Consider the following 17,318-nt stretch of genomic DNA (forward strand, 5'->3'; position numbering starts at 1 on the left):
CGAACCCGAGCCGCCACAAGCCGCCTGAAGCCGGGGAGCCGAAGGACCGACTGGCCACTGGATCAATTTGGTTGGTGCAGGCACCTCGGCTTAGTCGCGCTTCTGCTGCTTGGACGGCTCTTGGAGAACCATGCAGCTTTCTTTTTTGCTTAGCTTGTCCGTCATCATCCCTTTTTTCCATTTCTTTCTGACTTCTCTTCTTCATTTCGCTTATTGTTGCTTGTCATCTTTCGTCAATCTCACTGAGTCTGTAGAGTACAGAGTACAGAGTTGCATAGATTCATCTTCTTCTTTCTCGCTGGAACATCAACCCGGCCGGTACAGCCTCTCAGAAATCCACACAAGCCTCTAATAATACATACGCCGCTGCTAGCCAGCTTCACTTCCTCTCTCTCCGTCTCACTCTCACTCTCTCACTTTCTCTCATCAACAACCATCAATTCATCATGGCCAGCCTCAGATCCTTCTCCAGACTCGCCCGCCCCGTGCGGCCATCCATCTCCCTCCGCCCTGCCGCCTTCTCTCCAGCCTCCTCCATCTCATGCCAGAAGCGACTGCACTCCCAGAAGCACCCCAAGGGCTTCGTTCCGCCATCACAAGAGGAGCTGGACGAGCTGCGCGAGCGTGTCTACGACTTCACCCGCCGCGAGATCCCCGAGGAGCTCGCCGCCAAGACGGACAAGTCAAATGCCTTCCCCATGGAGATGTGGGAGAAGATGGGCGAGGCCGGCTTCCTGGGCGTAACTGCTGATGAGGACTACGGCGGTCTGGGCATGGGTTATCAGGCGCACTGTATCGTGCTGGAGGAGATGTCGCGCGCCTCGGGTTCTATTGCCCTGAGCTATGCCGCGCACTCGCAGCTGTGCGTCAACCAGATCTCGCTCAATGGCAGCCCCGAGCAGAAGCAGAAGTACTTGCCCGGCCTCATTGCGGGAACCAGCGTCGGCGCTCTGGCCATGTCCGAGTCCGGCTCCGGCTCCGACGTCGTGAGCATGCGCACCTCGGCCAAGGCTGTGGACGGCGGCTACGTGCTCAACGGCACCAAGATGTGGATCACCAACGGCCCTGATGCCCACGTTATCGTCGTCTACGCAAAGACGGAGCCGGAGAAGGGCTCCAAGGGCATCACCGCCTTCCTGGTCGACACCAAGGCCGAGGGCTTCTCCTGCGCCCGCAAGCTCGACAAGATGGGCATGCGCGGTTCAAACACGGGTGAGCTCGTCTTTGAGAACGTCTTTGTGCCCACCGAGAACATCCTCGGCAAGGTCAACGGCGGTGTCCGCGTCCTCATGGAGGGTCTCGATCTCGAGCGTCTTGTCCTCAGTGCCGGTCCCCTGGGCCTCATGCAGGCCTCTCTTGACGTCGCCCTGCCGTTTTCCCACCAGCGCAAGCAGTTTGGCCAGCCCATTGCCCACAATCAGCTGATCCAGGGCCGTCTTGCCGACATGTACACCAAGTTACAGGCCTCGCGCGCCTACACGTACAACACCGCCCGCATGGTGGACGAGCAGGGCGTTATCCGTACCGAGGACTGCGCTGGTGCCATTCTTTACGCTGCTGAGAGGGCGACGGAGGTTGCGCTTGACTGCATCCAGCTGCTGGGCGGCATGGGCTACACCGAGGAGATGCCCGCGTCTAGAATACTAAGAGAGTAAGTTTCTTCGTTTTCATTCTTTTGAGTCCTTGACTAACTGGTTTGCTTTAGTGCCAAGCTGTACGAGATTGGAGCTGGTACCTCGGAGATTCGCAGAATGGTCATTGGACGCGCCTTTAACAAGAAGTATGCCAATGCCTAAGTCAGGTTGAGCCAATGATAAAAAGAGAAATAAACAAAGACCAAGATTAAAAAAAAAGTTGAAAATCTTTCAAGTGTTATTGGGATACACTAGAATGATACATGGGCGCACCTTTTGCTACTTTGTATAAGAATGTTGATACAACGAGACTTCTGTATATAACCGTACTTGATATCAATTCAAAAACACTTGTAATACTTAATTCACTATCTGACTGCCAATACTATTTCCAAAGAACCATTACTCTGGCAACTCCTATCCCACCACGTATCATCACATTCTGGTTTACATTAAAAAATTTCAAGATCTTGCCCCTTATGGCCCTCCAGTCCCCCACGGCCTTGGTCGAAGAGTCTGTCGAAGCGCCGCAGTCATGTTCTTCCACACATCCCAGTTTGCCCCTCCTCCATCGACTCTCTTTCCAAGCTTCGATTCGCACTCATCGTCCCACGGGTCACACTCAGCGGGACAAGAGAATTCTTTCCCCTGGACCTTGCCCTCGTACAAGTACTCGCGGACGGCATCCCAGGTGCACCGGCTCGGCCCGCCGCCCACCGTGGTGTGCCCCATGGACCAATGGATCAGGACGCCCGAGTCGGGATGTTCCTTGGCCATGGCTCGGGCGGCCTTGAGGGGAGCGACCGGGTCGTAGCGGCTGCTGAGGAAGAGTATCGGCGCGGCGGGCTTCGAGGTGTACAGCGGTTCGGAGCTGGGGGTGGGCGTCTTGAAGGGCCCGCCAAACACCCAGTTGGGGCGGTACGGCCAGCTCGCGCAGGCGGAGCGGACGCTGGCCCAGAAGGGGCCAAAGAGCCTCGATTTCATCTCCAGCTTCTGGAGGTGCTTGTTCCAAAAGCCAACGTCTCTGCCGCGCCAGTCCGGGCCGTCGCTGCAGGTGACGCCCCATGTTTGCTCGGACTTGGGCTGCAATGAGTTCGAGTTCAGGGCGTCTGCACTAATCTTGGGGCTGTCCTCGTCGATGATGGCTGCGAGGCGGTTCAAGTCACCGATGCTCATGCCATCGTAAAGGCCCAAGGCAAGGGGCTGAAACTTCTCCATAGGGCTGTACAGGGCGCTGCCAACAGCCGCGAGAACGTCGGATCCTCTGACCACCTTGATGCCGCCTTTGACTGGGTTCACCTCAACGGGGTTATAATTGAGGCGGAAGATCCAATCCCAGAACTTCTTCTTGACATCCTCGGCGTCTTTGTAGGATATGCGGAAGGGACACTTGGCGTAATTGGCATCGAAGCAGCCCCGCAAGAACGTATCAAACATCTCATCAGTGTCTTGGAGGGCGGTGCTTGTGTCTTCAAAGTAGTAATCCTTGGCGCTGTGCACGCCGTCGAGGACCATGCGTCCAACGCGACCTGGGAACATGGATGCGAAAGTGTTGCCCAGGATCGTGCCATACGAGAAGCCGATATACTGAAGCCGTGGTACGGGGTTGTTCTCGTCTTCTTCATGATTCTCTGTTTTGCCTCGTGGATGAAACTGTGTCTTGGGACTATCCTGGGTTTCTTCATCTTCGCCTCTCTCGGTTTCTCCTGGTAGTTGCTGAGGGCCTGGTGGCTTGGGCTGTCTCTGAGCTGCCTCGCGCTGCCTCAGCTCGTCGATTTCGTCAATCATCGCCACCATATCGCGAGCCACGCTTGGAGTGTTGACGTACTCCATGCTCCCCTTGAACTCCTCATTGAGTTTACATTGCTCGGCGAAGTTTTTCGCGAGACCCAGGCCGTAGGATTGTGCGGGCTTGAGGTAGACGAGCGGACCGTTGGCACGCTCGTCGACGATCCAAGTAATGCGACCAAGAGGATCGGAGCGGAAACAGTCGCTGGCTGGGGTTGTTCTCCCAACGCCGCGGGGATCAAAAGATAAGATTTCATAGTGACGGACACCAGGCTTGTCAGCGAGGTTCTGCTGGATGGTCCTGGCTCCCTGGAGGGCGGCATCGATGCCAGAGATGCCGGGGCCGCCGGGGTTGAAGATGATGGTGCCGCCAAAGGTCGGGTCGTTGTCTGGAACAACAGCTGGCAGCTTGATCATGGCAATGGCGACGGTCTTGTTATCCTCGGGATTTTTCCAGTCGAGAGGGACAACCAGGCGAGCGCACTTGAAGCCATTGTAGCAGTTTTGGTACTTGAGCTGCTCGCTGGGGACAATGGCGAACCAATCGAATGGAGGGGCTAGATTGGCAGTCTCTGCAACTGCAGCACTTGCAGCGACCAGAGCGGCGGCTGCAGGAAACAGCAGTGACAACAACATGGTTGTTGTATTTGTGTGTGAGCGTCAGTGTCTGGTGATGGGGATGAATCGTGGCTGAGAGGCCAAGTATTGCTTTGCGTCACTTGGACTCACTGTTTAGTTTTCAGGAGCCAAACATCATTTTGAATCAGAGACCTGGACCAGGGTTTTATATGGGCACACATATAGAATCTTATACTTTCCTGACAAGAGCAAACTCTGCTGGAGAGTATAGGTATGAAGTTTCATCGCGCGAGGCTGAAGTATCCATTTTCGTGGCCATATAAACCTCCACATATGGCGTTTTTACTTTAGGAGTCAGGTCAGATGATGTTTTTTGCTGCTTTGATATTCGCAGTGACATTGCGGAGGTACTGCTGTTTAGGAGAGGTGTGGAAAAGTTAAGATGAGGCTGATTAAGAGTTGAAGATACAGAAGTAGTTCTATGTGAATGAGGAATGTAGCTGGAGCCTGAGGCACTAAAGCTGTAGTCGATGTATGTATACTTGAGGAACCTTGATGGACTGTAGTAGGACGTACCCTTTGGAGAAGACCACACAGGGAAAGAGGTACAACACATGAGGTACCATCCATCCATCCAGATCAGAGATCGTGCATCTGTGGCGCTCCAACTAATTAATTTATTTTTGCCGTGCCTTGCTCCTTTCAGGTGTCTGGCAAGCTAAAAATACGTGAATCAGATATCATTGAAACTCTTAATGAGACTACCAATTACGCGTATAAAATAGAGTCGATTCCGATTTATTCGAATTAGGAAATATACTAATTCCCCATATGTTACTACCAGCACATGATTACATGATCGACATTATTGTTACAGCACATACCTGTTACTGACTCACTTAAACCAACTCACATCAATCTCATTCACACCAAAAACACCAACCAAGCAACATCACCACTAGCCATGCCTCCCACAATCGTCCTCATCCGCCACGCCCAAGCCCTCCACAACGAAACCCATAAGTCCCCCATACAAGCCACCCAAAATAAAATAAAAAATAAAACTAACAAATTGCCTCCACAAGACTACTCCATCCCCGACCCCGGTCTCACCGACCACGGCATCAAACAATGCGGCCAGCTCCGCTACAACCTCTTCCAGCGCTTCTCCTCCTACGAGGGCCGCATCGCCGTCATCGCGAGCCCCATGGTGCGCACGCTGCAGACGGCGAGTTTGGCCGCCGATTGGCTCGTTGAGCGCGGTGTGAAGATTGAGGCGGATGCTGATTGGCAGGGTATGTGAAAATCCGACTTATACCATGCTCTCTCTACGTATCACATACCTAGTGCCTATCTGCTACTCACTCCCAACTTCTTTAAATCCCACATCTTTTTATGTGAAAAGTATATAATATAGAGTAAAAGTCTGACAAAAAACTGCAGAACTCTCGGCCAAGCCCTGCGACACCGGGTCTCCCCTCTCCCTCCTGCCCCTCATCAAAGACAACCAGACCAAGCACCAATTCTCATCCCCCTGCTACGACTTCTCCGCCATCCCATCCGTCTGGCCCGACAAAACAGAAGACCCGGTAGCGAAAAGCCTCTTCGGGTACACCCGGACTGCAGTCCTACGTCGTGGCCGCCGCTGTCTCGAGAAATTGAGCAAGAGACCCGAGGACTTAATCTTTGTGTTTTCGCACTCGGCGTTTCTGAGGTCGGGTGTTTCTGGGTGGTGGTATTATAATGCGGATTACCGCATTTTTACGTTGGATGAGGGACTGGAGTTGAAGATTGATGAGTCGACGTTGGAGGGGGGAATGGGGTGGTCGTGGAATAAGAGGGCTGAGTTGGGTAGTGAGGTACCTGAGGATGTGACGGAAGAGGAGATTCATGAGGACAAGAATTGAGCAAGATGGCTTTGGATAGACTAGTTAGTGATTTTCCTCAGCGTCAGAGCGATCAATACACATGTCCATAGTAAGTAGATGATGGGATAGATGTTATATACCTATACAGTTATATACATATACAAACTTTGAGAACATACATACATGTCGATGTACTCTATAATACAAATAGCCTCTTTTCTGTGGTGACTCTATTTCGATAAAAAGCTCTGGAATGCTGATTGGTCAATCACCACGTTGCCCACTGCCCTCAATCTCTTCCTTCCTTCCTTCTGCTTCTCTAGCAGTTTTCTGCGTCTAGTAATATCACTGGCGTGAAGTTTTGCGAGGACGTCTTTCCGGAAAGGTTTGATGGTTTCTCGAGCAATAACTTTGTTGCCCACAACGGCTTGGATGACGACCTCTAGAACACAAATTAGAGTTAGCAAAAGTAACACTTGGGTGAAAAGTAGAAGAGAAAAGGGGGGGCTTTTGAAAACTGACCGAACATTTGTCGATCGACATGTTCCTTGAACTTTGTGACCCATTGGCGGCCTAGGCGGTCAACCTGCGTCGAGTGTATCACTCGACAAATGGCGTCGACGGGCTGTCGATTAACAAGTAGCTGGAGCTTCACCAATTTGCTCTGGCGCCACCCTGCGTCCTCGTAATCAAGAGTCGCATAACCTTTTCTACAAGGCGAAATTAGATCCAATCCACAATAAAAGCAGCCGCGTAGCCAGAAACTTACGAGACGCCTTTGAGTTTTCCGAACAAATCGTCGACCAACTGTGAGGCGGGAATGTCGTATGAGAGAATAACCTGGTCAGTGTGGAAAAACTCTAGGCTCTTTTGCTCTCCGCGATTGCCCTCGCAAAGCTCAATGACGCGGCCGAGGTACTCTTCAGGAACTGTGATTGTCGCTTTGACATAGCTACTGAAACAGTCAGTCATCACGTTCTATTTTCGACTTTGTGAGACTTACGGCTCGTATAACGTGGCAGCTCTAATCCGGTGATCGCTCGAGTCTGGAAACAAGGCTGGGTTCTGTACAACCTCCTCTGACTCGTCGGCATACACAATCTTGGTAGGCACTGTAGGTTCCGTGATGATGATGCTCTTGCCATGTTCCTGTCTCAGGCGATCTTGAAACACTGAGCAATGAAGACTGCCCAAAAACCCAAGACGCCATCCCGATCCAAGAGCCTCGGAAAAGTCCTTTTGCAGCGTCACACTGCGATCGTTGAGCACGAGCTGATTGATGCTGTCGGCGAGACGGGTGTAGTCACTCTGGTCGGTAGGAAACGCCGCAACAAACACCATGGGCTTGGGCTCCTCAAAGCCTGGACACGGCTCGACGATTTCCTCGTCTCCAACCGTAGTGAAGGTATCGCCCAGCTTGGCGTCTTGAATCCGCTTCATACCCGGATTAAAGTATACATAACCGACCTGGCCTGCGCGAAGTACCGTCTGCGGCGTTGCGTTGGGATACTGAATGCCGACCTGGCCAACCGTGTATTTCATGCCTGTGCCCAGTGATACGACATTGTCTCCCGTCTTGATAGATCCGTCAAACAGCCTCACCAGCAAAACCACGCCCTTGAAAGTGTCGTACCAAGAATCAACTAGGAGCATCTTCAACGGCTTATTCTCATCGCCAACAGGATGCGGAATCCCCTCCACCACCGCCGGCAGAAGAGCACCAACACCTTTACCCGTCTTTGCGCTCACCAGCACAGCCTTTTTAGGATCCAACTCAAAGCTCGTCTCCATCTGGTCCAGAACGCGGGGCACATCGGCCGACGGCATATCGATCTTGTTGATGACGGGAACCAGCGCCAGATCCTGCGCAAAGGCTAGATGAAAGTTGGACACCGTCTGCGCCTGGATGCCCTGGCTGGCGTCGATCAGAAGCAAAGCGCCGCCGCAGCTGGCGTATGAACGGGTGACCTCGGCGCGGAAATCGACGTGGCCCGGCGTGTCGACGAGATGAAGCAGGTAATCTTCGCCATTGTGCTTGTATATCATGGTGCACGTCTGTGCTTTGACTGTGATTCCTCGCTCACGTTCGACATCGAGTTTGTCCTATAAATATTTTCCCATTGTTCAGTTTTCACGGCTCTCTCCAGCAATTGATTGGATCAGCCGTTGCACCTACAAGAATCTGCTTATTCGCATCGCTGGCCGAAATGGTCCCCGTCAGCTCCAGCAGCCGGTCACTCAGCGTGCTCTTGCCATGGTCAATGTGCGCCACGATGCAAAAGTTTCTATACCGCTCAATTGGAATCGCGGCTATCCGCGCCTCGAGCTGCGCAGGCGTCGGTTTTGCCTGCGAGGCGTAGTTGCGATGCCGGCATGGAGCTGTCGTGCGCAGAAGCAGAGACCATCTAGATGTAGTGTTAGATGCGTTGAGGCCATGACTGCTGGAATTGCGCAGCCATTCTCGAGTCCAGGCTCGTCCGGCTCTCCCAGCCAGGCTCATCTGGGCATCCACGAAGCTTGCATTGGGCGACTCTGCGATGTCGCTGGATGGATTGCTAGAGGAGAGTCAATGGAAGCTAGGTAGACAAAAACTGTGCTCAAAAGGTGGGCGGATTATTTCCGCACTTGCGACAACTGCCCCTCCTTGGTCTATAAATTGTTAACTACAAACTGACACTGAGAGCAACTAATCACACCATGAACCACATCTAATCATGATTTGCAATTGTATGGCTGTAACGAAGCTTCCATTCATGATCGCTTCTTTTAGTTCGCTCAGGTATGCGCGCGTTCTATCTCGCTCTTTCGCAACAAAATGCTGCAAATGTACTAATATATATACACAGAATGGCTATATCGTCAATGACTGAACCATCAAAAACAGTCGCCTGCTCTTCTTTCCTTGTATCAAGATTCTCAAACATGACATTCATCTGCCACTTGTCTGCCGAATATCCCATATAAACGTGCCGTTGCTGTTTCTGTTTCTAATCGTTCCGTCATTATGAACATTATTCCAAGTTTCAGCGGTGAATTATTTCCGTCTCTTAATCATTAGGTATCACATTGTATAAAACACAGACAGCAACTCTCTCACAGCCCGTCTCCCCTTCAGGCCAGAACCCATTCGCTTCCTCTCTTGATGAACTTATCCAGTAAAAGACCGAGATCAGCCAGCACAAACCGGCAGATGTAGAAGCCGAAAAACTCGGCCGCGTGTCGTGTGCACAGCTCCAGCCCGACTTGGGTCTTGTCCGCATGCCGCAGACCGGGGTCGTCAACCTGCCTTGCGATTTGATCTGCATCATTTCCGTTAGTTTGTTGTCATTACACTGGATAGGTTATCTCTATATCACTTACCAACTGCCTGGGCAGCGTCAAACAAGCGCGCAAGCGAGCCCATATAACTGGCGTTGGGGCCGATGAACTGAGCTTGGCTTACATCTCGCTTGGCCGGACGACTTGCCGGTTTCGGTGTCATGGGAATACTCGCCAGTGTTGTCACCTCCTTGACTTCGGCACTGGCATTCCGGTTGCTGTATGATCCTCCCAACCCAACACCCGATGTCTTTGGTCGAAGCCTTCGCCATGAGAATGCAGAGGTTTTGCCAGACACGCTGCCTGATCGCGGCACATTTGACCCATTATCTCCGTCCGCGAGAGAGGCATCTTTGAATAAAAGGCCAGAGCCTTGGACGCCTACTTCGCTCCCTAGCTTTCGTGCTAGAGTTGACTGTATCTGCTCTAAAACGCCCTCGAGGGCCTGCATTTCTTCCAACACGGCGTCTGCATCAAAAGTGTCAACTTTGGCCAGCTTTAGGAGAGCCGCAGTCAAAAAGTCGCAGTTTGCAATCTTGTCTTCCACATTCTTAATCTTGACTCCCTTAACCCGCCAAACGTCTCGCGGCACAAACAGCTTTGTGCTGACGTATCCTCCCTTGGGGTGCACAAGTGTTTGGTAGAGGCATCGCATCAGCCAAAAAGGGCGCAGCATGAAGTCGTTGGGACAGGGCTCCAGGGGCAAGGGGACATCCACGGAAACAATGGGACTTTGAGGACCGGGTGTGGCTGATACGTGGAAATTGTCGTCAAACAGATGCAATCCTGCGCCACCGGCTCCCATCTCCATGTTTTCTTTGAAAGACGTGATGAGAGGTGTCGGCAGTGCAGGCACAGCAGGTGCCTTGCCATAAGGATTGGGAGTGCCAGGAGACACGTCGGAGCTGTCGTCAAGATGCGACACTGACATGTTTCTGCTCTTCATGCTTCTCAAACTAGAGGACGAAAAGTTCTTTCGCAGTCTGTGGATGGAAGGCGAGGCGCTGGGCGCCTCTTCTCCTTCTAGCAACCTTCTCTTGGCAGTTGGCGATGCAGGAACCTTTGAGTCAGACGCAAAGCCTTCTGGTATCGGTGGCCTGACGGGTTGAGCGCTGTCTGTTCGGGCCAGCACCTCTGTAGGCGGCTCCTGAGTGCTTGGGGATATTTCGTCATCGTCGTAAATCGACCTGCTTGGGGGTTGTCCGAGATTTGAGGTTTCAATCTTGAGCTGCTTTGGATTCTGTCCAGAGAGTCGACGATTCCGCACCCCACCGGATGGAGAAGCCGAGCCTGCTGGTGGTAAGTCTGGCAGTGCTGAAGTCGGGGGTGGTAAGGTTGGCAATGCCGAAGTTGGAGGCGGCGCTGCTGGTGCTGATGGCTGTATGGTATTGGTAGTGTTAGGAATAGGTGGTCTCTGTGACAAGGCAGAGAAGGACCGGACGCCTGAGATGAAATCCGCCTGTGTCTCATCCTCGTTCCAAGCTTCCTGTTGTTTTGCCGACACCGTCGTACCATACGGTTGTTCCATGGTAAAGTCCTCGATTGCAAAGTCGCGTGTAATCTCATCCAGCAGTCTCTCTTCCTCTTCAGATGAATCATCCTCGTAAAACCCGTCGGCAGTATATTTGTCCTCCTCCTGCAACTGCTGTAGGTTTTGCTGCTGTGCTTGTCGGAGATTCGCTAGCTCATCATAGGCTTCCTGCTCGGTCTGCTTCACTCTTTCGCGTGCCTTTTCCACCTTTTGCAGCACGCTTGCCATGGCATCCTCGTGGGTGTCTATGGGTTCATAGTCTACGGGACCCATGGGCTCAAAACCGTCGTCGTAGGCAGCTTCGATGGCAGCGTCCAGAGCCGTGTCAAACTCAGCCTCGGTGTTTCCGCTGGCAGCCCTGATGTGGCGTCGACGGTAGCCAAGCGACGAGGTACGTGAGTGTACGGATGATGCTGTTGATGCTCCCGACTCATCGATTGGATCCAGCCATGAACTCTGGACTCCATCTACAACTTCCTGGTCATACGGAGATAGGACGGTATCGCTAGGCTGTCGTTGATGGCCGTGATGCTGGGTATGCTGCTGATACTGATAGGGTTCGTGAGGTGGTAACTCCGCAAATATGTCGTCGTTGTTCGTCTTGACTGGCGACTTTGAGCGAGGCGATAGAGGGGGCGGCGCATATTGGCCCTCTTGGTGTTGTGCGCGAAGATCTTCAGTAGAGCGTAGCCGCCTAGGCGCCCGAGAAAACGATGATTGCAACAGTCCCGGCTCCAGATTACGAGAAGGCTGCAGTCTATCCATTCCTGTATAACCCGTGGTTTGCTGCCATTGGTGCGGCGGTGCTCCTCCGGAAATGGGTGAACTGTCTCCCCCAATGTAGCTTACAATTCGTGCCGTCTCGATCCTGGGGGCCTCCTCCATCATCTCGTAGTCCTGATGCATATAAATGGACGCGCTGTAGTCTTCACTCTCCGGTCTAGCAGGCAGAGCCTTGACAGTCTCGTCCTGCCACGGGCCCATCTGATCCAGTTCATCGATACGGCTGGTGTATGTTTGGCGCTGTGCATTCAATATTAGTTCAAGATCGTATGAGTTCTTGTTCCTGTGATACAAGACTTACAATAACTTCAAGCTTCCTCTTGTCCTCATCCCCTGACGTTCGGTCTAGCACCTGCTGCAATAAGTCACATGCCTCAGAGTAAGCTTCTCGAGCGCCTTCGAAATTTTGAGCATTGTCAAGCTGCACCGCCGTGTTGGCCTTTTGCAGCGCTCGAGAAAGCATTGCCTTTTGGGAAGGATTTTTCTGAGCGCGGGGCTTGCCCATGTCTCTGCTGCTTTTGCCCGAATGGTCCCTCGAGTGGCCCCGAGGGGCGTAAGGATCGTGGTTTTGCTCGTGGGGCATTCTGGCGGTAGATTGTGTCGTGACAGCAGGATTTGCGTATGGATTGGGCGACATGGAGCGTAGGTGGCTGCTCTCGTAATGCCTCATGGACATGCTCGACTCGGACCTCATTGGATACGCTCGCGTGGGAGTTGCGCTGCGATCAGACGAGGCGAAGTGGTTCCGATCGGTTCGGTGCAGGTTGTGCGGCGCCTGAGCGGCAGCAAGAGCGGACGAACCGTGAGAAGCACCCACTACAGCCTCGATACTGGCGCGACGAGTATATGACGAGTTGGAGTTGGAATGGTAGTGTGAATGGGAGCCAGAGGCCTGGTGAGAGGCATAAGGGGACGTGCGACTCGAAGAAGACGAAACGGACGAAGTTGACCAGCGGTTTCGGGAACGGGAGCCTTGCTGCGGCGATGCTCCGGTGGTGGTGCCCCTGCTGGGATGCGACGACGGAGTTGACGGCCGCTTGAGACTAACGGGGGGGTGCACGGTGTCGCGATGCGTCTGATGGAGTGGATTGCCGCTATTGTTGCCAATACTAGCAGGAGGAAGCGTATGAGTAGCGGCGGTAGTATGAGTGGTAGCGGCAGTGGTAGTAGCAGTATGAGTGGCACGAGTGGGCGACTGCGACACGTGCGACGGATGGATCAGCGACGAGCTTCGCGGCAGGCGGACGGACGAGAAGACGGAGCGTGGGACTGGCGTGACGCTGTCAAGGCCTGGAGGGTCTCGCGATGGCGGGTTGCTCGTAAGATTAGGATTATGCGATATTGATATTGGCGGCAGTGGTGGCGGCGGCGGCGGCGACGACGGTGGTCTAGAGAGATTTGCTCGGCTGGGTGCGTCTACCAGGCCGGTGATGATGCTGTCGCCAAAGGAGCCAAAGGAGTGCGATTGCTGCATGCTCTGCGAGTTGCTGGACTGGTGCGGGCTCCCGTCTCAGCCAATAGTCGCCTCTTCCGGCCAATCTTACTCGTACAACGTGGGTCGGGCTTGGATATGGAGATCAATGTGGTTATCGCGCGTGTTTGGCAGACGGCCATGACCACAGACAGAGTTGAAACGCTCTTTGTCCACGGCGAGGCGAGGCTGATCAGTATGTACTATATCGTATATCGCCAGCCAGATCTCGGGAGGATGCCAGAGAAGGAGAGGCTCGCAGATCTGCTCCCACGACCGCTTTGTCCTATCCAGAAGTCGCTCCGGGGACGAAGAAAATCGGGGATTTGGAGGTTCCCTGTGCTGTGGATCGTGGGGAGACCAGTTTGGGAGGTTGCGGCAAGGCAGGTCAGTGGGAATGTGCTGTGCATAGGCGCAAGTACCGGTACCTGGCGATGATCAGGGCCCCAGTACGGTGCGGTGCTCAGCGAACCGCCCACTGACCACTTTGGAGTTGCAGTTGCGCTCTCACCGCCCAACGGAGGTACCCGCGGCCTGCAAACTGCGGTGTTACCGTGCCCGTACCTGTACCGTCCTCGTACAAGACTCAACTGTATCGTGCTACCTTACAGTACGTTGGTTGATTGTGCTCCCCGGCTAGTGGTATTACCGCTGTCAGGCCCGCCGCTGCCAGGCCTGGAAAACCAAAACCCCCTGGATGGTGGATGGCCAGTTCGCTTGAAGCTGCATCAGATGGCTATTTCTGCTAGTGCCAGAAGCTAGGCGCGCAATCAATCACGACAGGCCAGTGCCGCTACATGGAGCCCTTAAAACCGACCCCTAACCCATCACGTCTCGTCCCCTTTTTCGACCCCTGGCCGCTGGGGTGGGTACTAGTACTTGTTCGTACCAAAAGTAGGAAATGCCAGGCTCTTCCGCTCCCCAATTGGTCAATGCAGTCGACCTGTTTGAACGGACCTGAACCAGCTTTGTTTCGGCTTAGCACCCCGTTAGCGTTGTAGCGCCCCGATTATTGGAAGAGTCACCCATAGAAGCTTATCGTTTGCTAGAATTGCCGTAATTGAAGGACAGGGGCAAGCTGAGCTATGCCGAGTGAGCTTACCTGCAGCGACACGACTTTTGGCAGCTCGACGAAAACACGAAACGACGTTGCTTAAAACAGAATGGCGAACGTGGATGATCTTTTCAAGGTATGAAACAAGATTGCTGGAATCGCTGGGTAATCCCAAAGGGCCAATTAAACAGGCATTCTGATTGCTTATCCAGGCATCTGGCTCCCTCGGCAAGCGGAAACTCGACCAGCCAATTCGTGACCCCAGTAAGTTGACATGAAACCTGTAAGCTAGATCTCAAGTCAATGCTAACAGGCCGTGATTTCTTCAATCAGACGAAATCTACAAGGCGACCAAGTTGACTGACAGAACAACCAATCGCCATGCCCAAGTCGAAGATGATGCAGAGAACCCCGCCGATGACGACGATTTCGGGCCCGGGTTGCCACCAGAAGACGACGTAGGCGACGACGAAGAAGGCCGCTTCTTTGGCGGCGGCATCACCAAGCAGGAATCAGAGATCCTCGACTTCGTCGACAAGGCCGACGCGGGCGGCGATTTGGACAAGATCGACAGCGCCTGGCTCAGAAGAACGGCGCTCAACCTCGAAAAGCTCATCACCAAGAACTCGGAGCTGCGCTCTAGGTTCGAGGACCAGCCGCACAAATTCATCGACAGCGAGGCCGACCTCGACGCCGAAATCAAGAACCTCTCGCTCTTGGCCGAATCCTCCGAGCTGTACGGTGAATTTGTGAAGCTGGGAACCGCGGGAAGCTTAGTCAGTTTGCTGACGCACGAGAACTCGGACATTGCCATTGATGCGATTGAGATCATCGGAGAGCTCACAGACGACGATGTCGTCACAGAGACTGAGCAATGGGACACCTTGGTCGGCGCGTTGATAGACAGTGACCTCTTGAGTCTACTAGTCTCCAATCTGTCCCGCTTTAACGAAGACGACGAGTCCGATCGCAATGGCGTATATCATTCTCTGAGCGTATTAGAGAACCTCAGCTCTCAGAAAGCCGTCGCGACCCGAATGTGCGAGGAAGAAGCTCTGCTAAAGTGGCTGTTGCAGCGCATCCAGCGCACCGAATCATCCGTAACCCAGAACAAGCAATATGCCGCCGAGGTGCTGGCCATTCTCTCACAGGCAGCTCCCGAAAACCGCGAAAAGCTCGTCAGCTTAGACATTATCGACATTATGCTGCAGCTTGTGGCTCCGTACCGCCGACGCGATCCAGAAAAGGGCGGCCCAGAGGAGGAATTCGTAGAGAATTTATTTGAGAGCTTGACGTGTCTCGTCGATACGCCCGCAGGAAGAGTCAAATTCCTCGAGGCCGAAGGAACTGAGCTCTGTCTTATCCTAGTCAAAGAGAGCAAGGTGGCAAAGCACCCCTCATTACGCCTACTAGACCACGCGACAGGTGGCACCACCAGCGCCAAAATATGCCAGCGGATTGTCGAGGCGGGAGGCCTGAAAACGACGTTTACCATGTTTAACAAGAGCCACGATCAGCGTCTCATTGGGCCCTTGCTGTCTATATTTTCCTCCATGCTGCGCTTCTTGCCTGCTGATTCTCCGGAGCGGATACGCCTGCTAGCAAAGTTCGTTGAGAAGGAGTATGAAAAGACTGCGAAATTAGTAAAGCTGCACAGAGATTATACTACGCGCATAAAAGCCGCTGAAGAAGAACATCGGCAGGAATCAGCGCGATCTAGAGATGCGGAGGAGGACCGCGAGATACAGTTACTTTCTAAGAAAATGGACGCCGGCTTGTTCAACCTGCAGCTCGTCGATGTCATTTTGGCGTGGTTGATTGCGGAGGATGGCGGCGCGAACCAGAAGATTAAGCGACTGTTGGCAGATACAGACGATACCTTTAAGTCGATCCAGAAGACGCTCAAGGAGCAATTGAACGAATTGGATACCAGCGAGGAAGATAGCAAGGACATGGGCGAGATGCTGAGCACTCTGATAGATTTCCTCAACTAATGAATCCCAGGGTTGAGTCGAGTCAGCCAGCAAACAGAAGGAAAAAACGTACAAGTAATAATGAGCAAAATGTAGTCTTTTTTCAAATGTTTTCAAGTATAAATTAATGTGCAAACCCGACCGAGTGAACGATCTCGACAAAGCATCATATGATATGTTCCAGCAAACCCCTCCTCCAATCGCTTGTATCGAATGTCAATTGCGTCCATCCATCTCAGTATACGCTCCCCCCTCCTTCGCCATCTATCGGTATTCTCGACTCAGACTTCACGCAGCCACGGGCTTCACCTCGAACACGGCGTCCAGGAGGTGCTTAACCACGGTGTCACGGTTCTTCTTGCCCGCCTCCTTGATCACCTCGATCTGCTTCTCGGCCTCCTTGTTCGCCTCCTGCTCGGCAGTCTCGTTGCCCTTGCTGTGCTGCAATCGATTGTTAGCTAGGTTGGAAGAAGCTAGTGTGTTTGTCCTATCGTACCTCGGCCTCGAACTTCTTGAACTCGTCCTCCTTGTTGGCTTTGTAGTCGGCGATTTCCTTCTTGGCCTCGTCACGAGCCTCCTTGACGCGCTTGGTGCGGACTGCGAGCGTTCGAGACAACCGTCAGCTTCCGGCATTGCTCGTATACGATTTATGTTGAGATCTGTCGGTGCGGGATTACTCACATTCTCGAGCTGTGCACACGCCATCGTTAGTTAGGTAATTCCTTTGTTGCGGTCAAAGCAAGCAAGCAGTGTCCAACATACCCCTCTGTACAATCTTGGATGCCTCCCTCTCAGCCTACCCAGAAAACGCAAATCAGCACCACGTAACCCCCATCGAGGTAGTATCCCAAAAGGCGCGCAGTTTATTTTCGGATCGTTCGTTAACGTACATCGAGGAGGGTCTGGATACCAGCCGAGTTCTGTGCAGACTGTACCAAGTCAGCTATTCCGAAGCTAAATGCTCCTCACGCAACGGCTTGCGCACTCACCATGATTGCTAGATGTAGATTGAAAGGACTCGCTCAAGTTGAAAGAAAAAGGAACAGAAGAAAGGGGCGGATGCAATTCGGTCGAGGTGTTTTGGGAAAGGCGCAGAGGTTGTATGTCGCAAGTTCAAGGTGGTTGATTGTACAGTAGGTTGGTGCAGCTCCGATGCACAGAGGATAGAGGCATCGATCTTAGGTAATGCCCGCTGTCGTCACAGCTCGGCGTGGCTCGGCGTTAGAAGTGTGTTCCTAAAGTAACTTCTTGCAGCTGCACTAACCCTAACACGCAGATATGCTGGGGTTGAGCTGTTAGTGCATGCCGCTGGGGGTACT

At 53.0% G+C, this 17,318-nt stretch overlaps 7 protein-coding genes across 7 annotated transcripts; 3 read left to right on the plus strand and 4 right to left on the minus strand.

Annotated features, from left to right (window-relative positions):
* Positions 1–132: 132 nt before the first annotated feature.
* M431DRAFT_524241 (hypothetical protein) lies at positions 133–2,007 on the plus strand. Its single transcript, XM_024920568.1, has 2 exons — positions 133–1,651; positions 1,706–2,007. Exons 1-2 carry the CDS (start codon positions 447–449, stop codon positions 1,794–1,796), a joined length of 1,296 nt encoding a protein of 431 aa, XP_024769393.1. The 5' UTR covers positions 133–446; the 3' UTR covers positions 1,797–2,007.
* A 104-nt stretch (positions 2,008–2,111) lies between these two features.
* On the minus strand, positions 2,112–4,058 carry M431DRAFT_96957 (hypothetical protein; the record flags this gene model as incomplete). Its single annotated transcript, XM_024924885.1, has 2 exons — positions 2,112–3,250; positions 3,302–4,058. 2 exons carry the CDS (start codon positions 4,056–4,058, stop codon positions 2,112–2,114), a joined length of 1,896 nt encoding a protein of 631 aa, XP_024769394.1.
* A 688-nt stretch (positions 4,059–4,746) lies between these two features.
* On the plus strand, positions 4,747–6,004 carry M431DRAFT_265723 (hypothetical protein). Its single transcript, XM_024913903.1, has 3 exons — positions 4,747–5,020; positions 5,084–5,296; positions 5,445–6,004. The coding sequence occupies exons 1-3, from the start codon at positions 4,966–4,968 to the stop codon at positions 5,906–5,908; spliced, it is 732 nt and encodes a 243-aa protein (XP_024769395.1). The 5' UTR covers positions 4,747–4,965; the 3' UTR covers positions 5,909–6,004.
* Positions 6,005–6,099: 95 nt separating this feature from the next.
* M431DRAFT_96784 (hypothetical protein) lies at positions 6,100–8,369 on the minus strand (the record flags this gene model as incomplete). The annotated part of the gene is made up of 5 exons (XM_024924862.1): positions 6,100–6,311; positions 6,392–6,579; positions 6,639–6,821; positions 6,873–7,972; positions 8,046–8,369. 5 exons carry the CDS (start codon positions 8,367–8,369, stop codon positions 6,100–6,102), a joined length of 2,007 nt encoding a protein of 668 aa, XP_024769396.1.
* A 611-nt stretch (positions 8,370–8,980) lies between these two features.
* On the minus strand, positions 8,981–12,975 carry M431DRAFT_499755 (hypothetical protein; the record flags this gene model as incomplete). Its single annotated transcript, XM_024917832.1, has 3 exons — positions 8,981–9,168; positions 9,230–11,741; positions 11,803–12,975. The coding sequence occupies 3 exons, from the start codon at positions 12,973–12,975 to the stop codon at positions 8,981–8,983; spliced, it is 3,873 nt and encodes a 1,290-aa protein (XP_024769397.1).
* A 1,160-nt stretch (positions 12,976–14,135) lies between these two features.
* M431DRAFT_499756 (hypothetical protein) lies at positions 14,136–16,020 on the plus strand (the record flags this gene model as incomplete). Its single annotated transcript, XM_024917833.1, has 3 exons — positions 14,136–14,162; positions 14,239–14,290; positions 14,360–16,020. 3 exons carry the CDS (start codon positions 14,136–14,138, stop codon positions 16,018–16,020), a joined length of 1,740 nt encoding a protein of 579 aa, XP_024769398.1.
* A 167-nt stretch (positions 16,021–16,187) lies between these two features.
* Positions 16,188–17,144, minus strand: M431DRAFT_125328 (hypothetical protein). Its single transcript, XM_024912241.1, has 6 exons — positions 16,989–17,144; positions 16,890–16,928; positions 16,762–16,795; positions 16,681–16,689; positions 16,496–16,596; positions 16,188–16,440 (listed from the first exon to the last, which is right to left on the minus strand). Exons 1-6 carry the CDS (start codon positions 16,989–16,991, stop codon positions 16,288–16,290), a joined length of 339 nt encoding a protein of 112 aa, XP_024769399.1. The 5' UTR covers positions 16,992–17,144; the 3' UTR covers positions 16,188–16,287.
* Between the last annotated feature and the right edge of the window lie 174 nt (positions 17,145–17,318).

The sequence above is a fragment of the Trichoderma harzianum genome, assembly GCF_003025095.1.
Source record: "Trichoderma harzianum CBS 226.95 unplaced genomic scaffold M431scaffold_16, whole genome shotgun sequence".
Classification (NCBI taxonomy): Eukaryota; Fungi; Ascomycota; class Sordariomycetes; order Hypocreales; family Hypocreaceae; genus Trichoderma; species Trichoderma harzianum.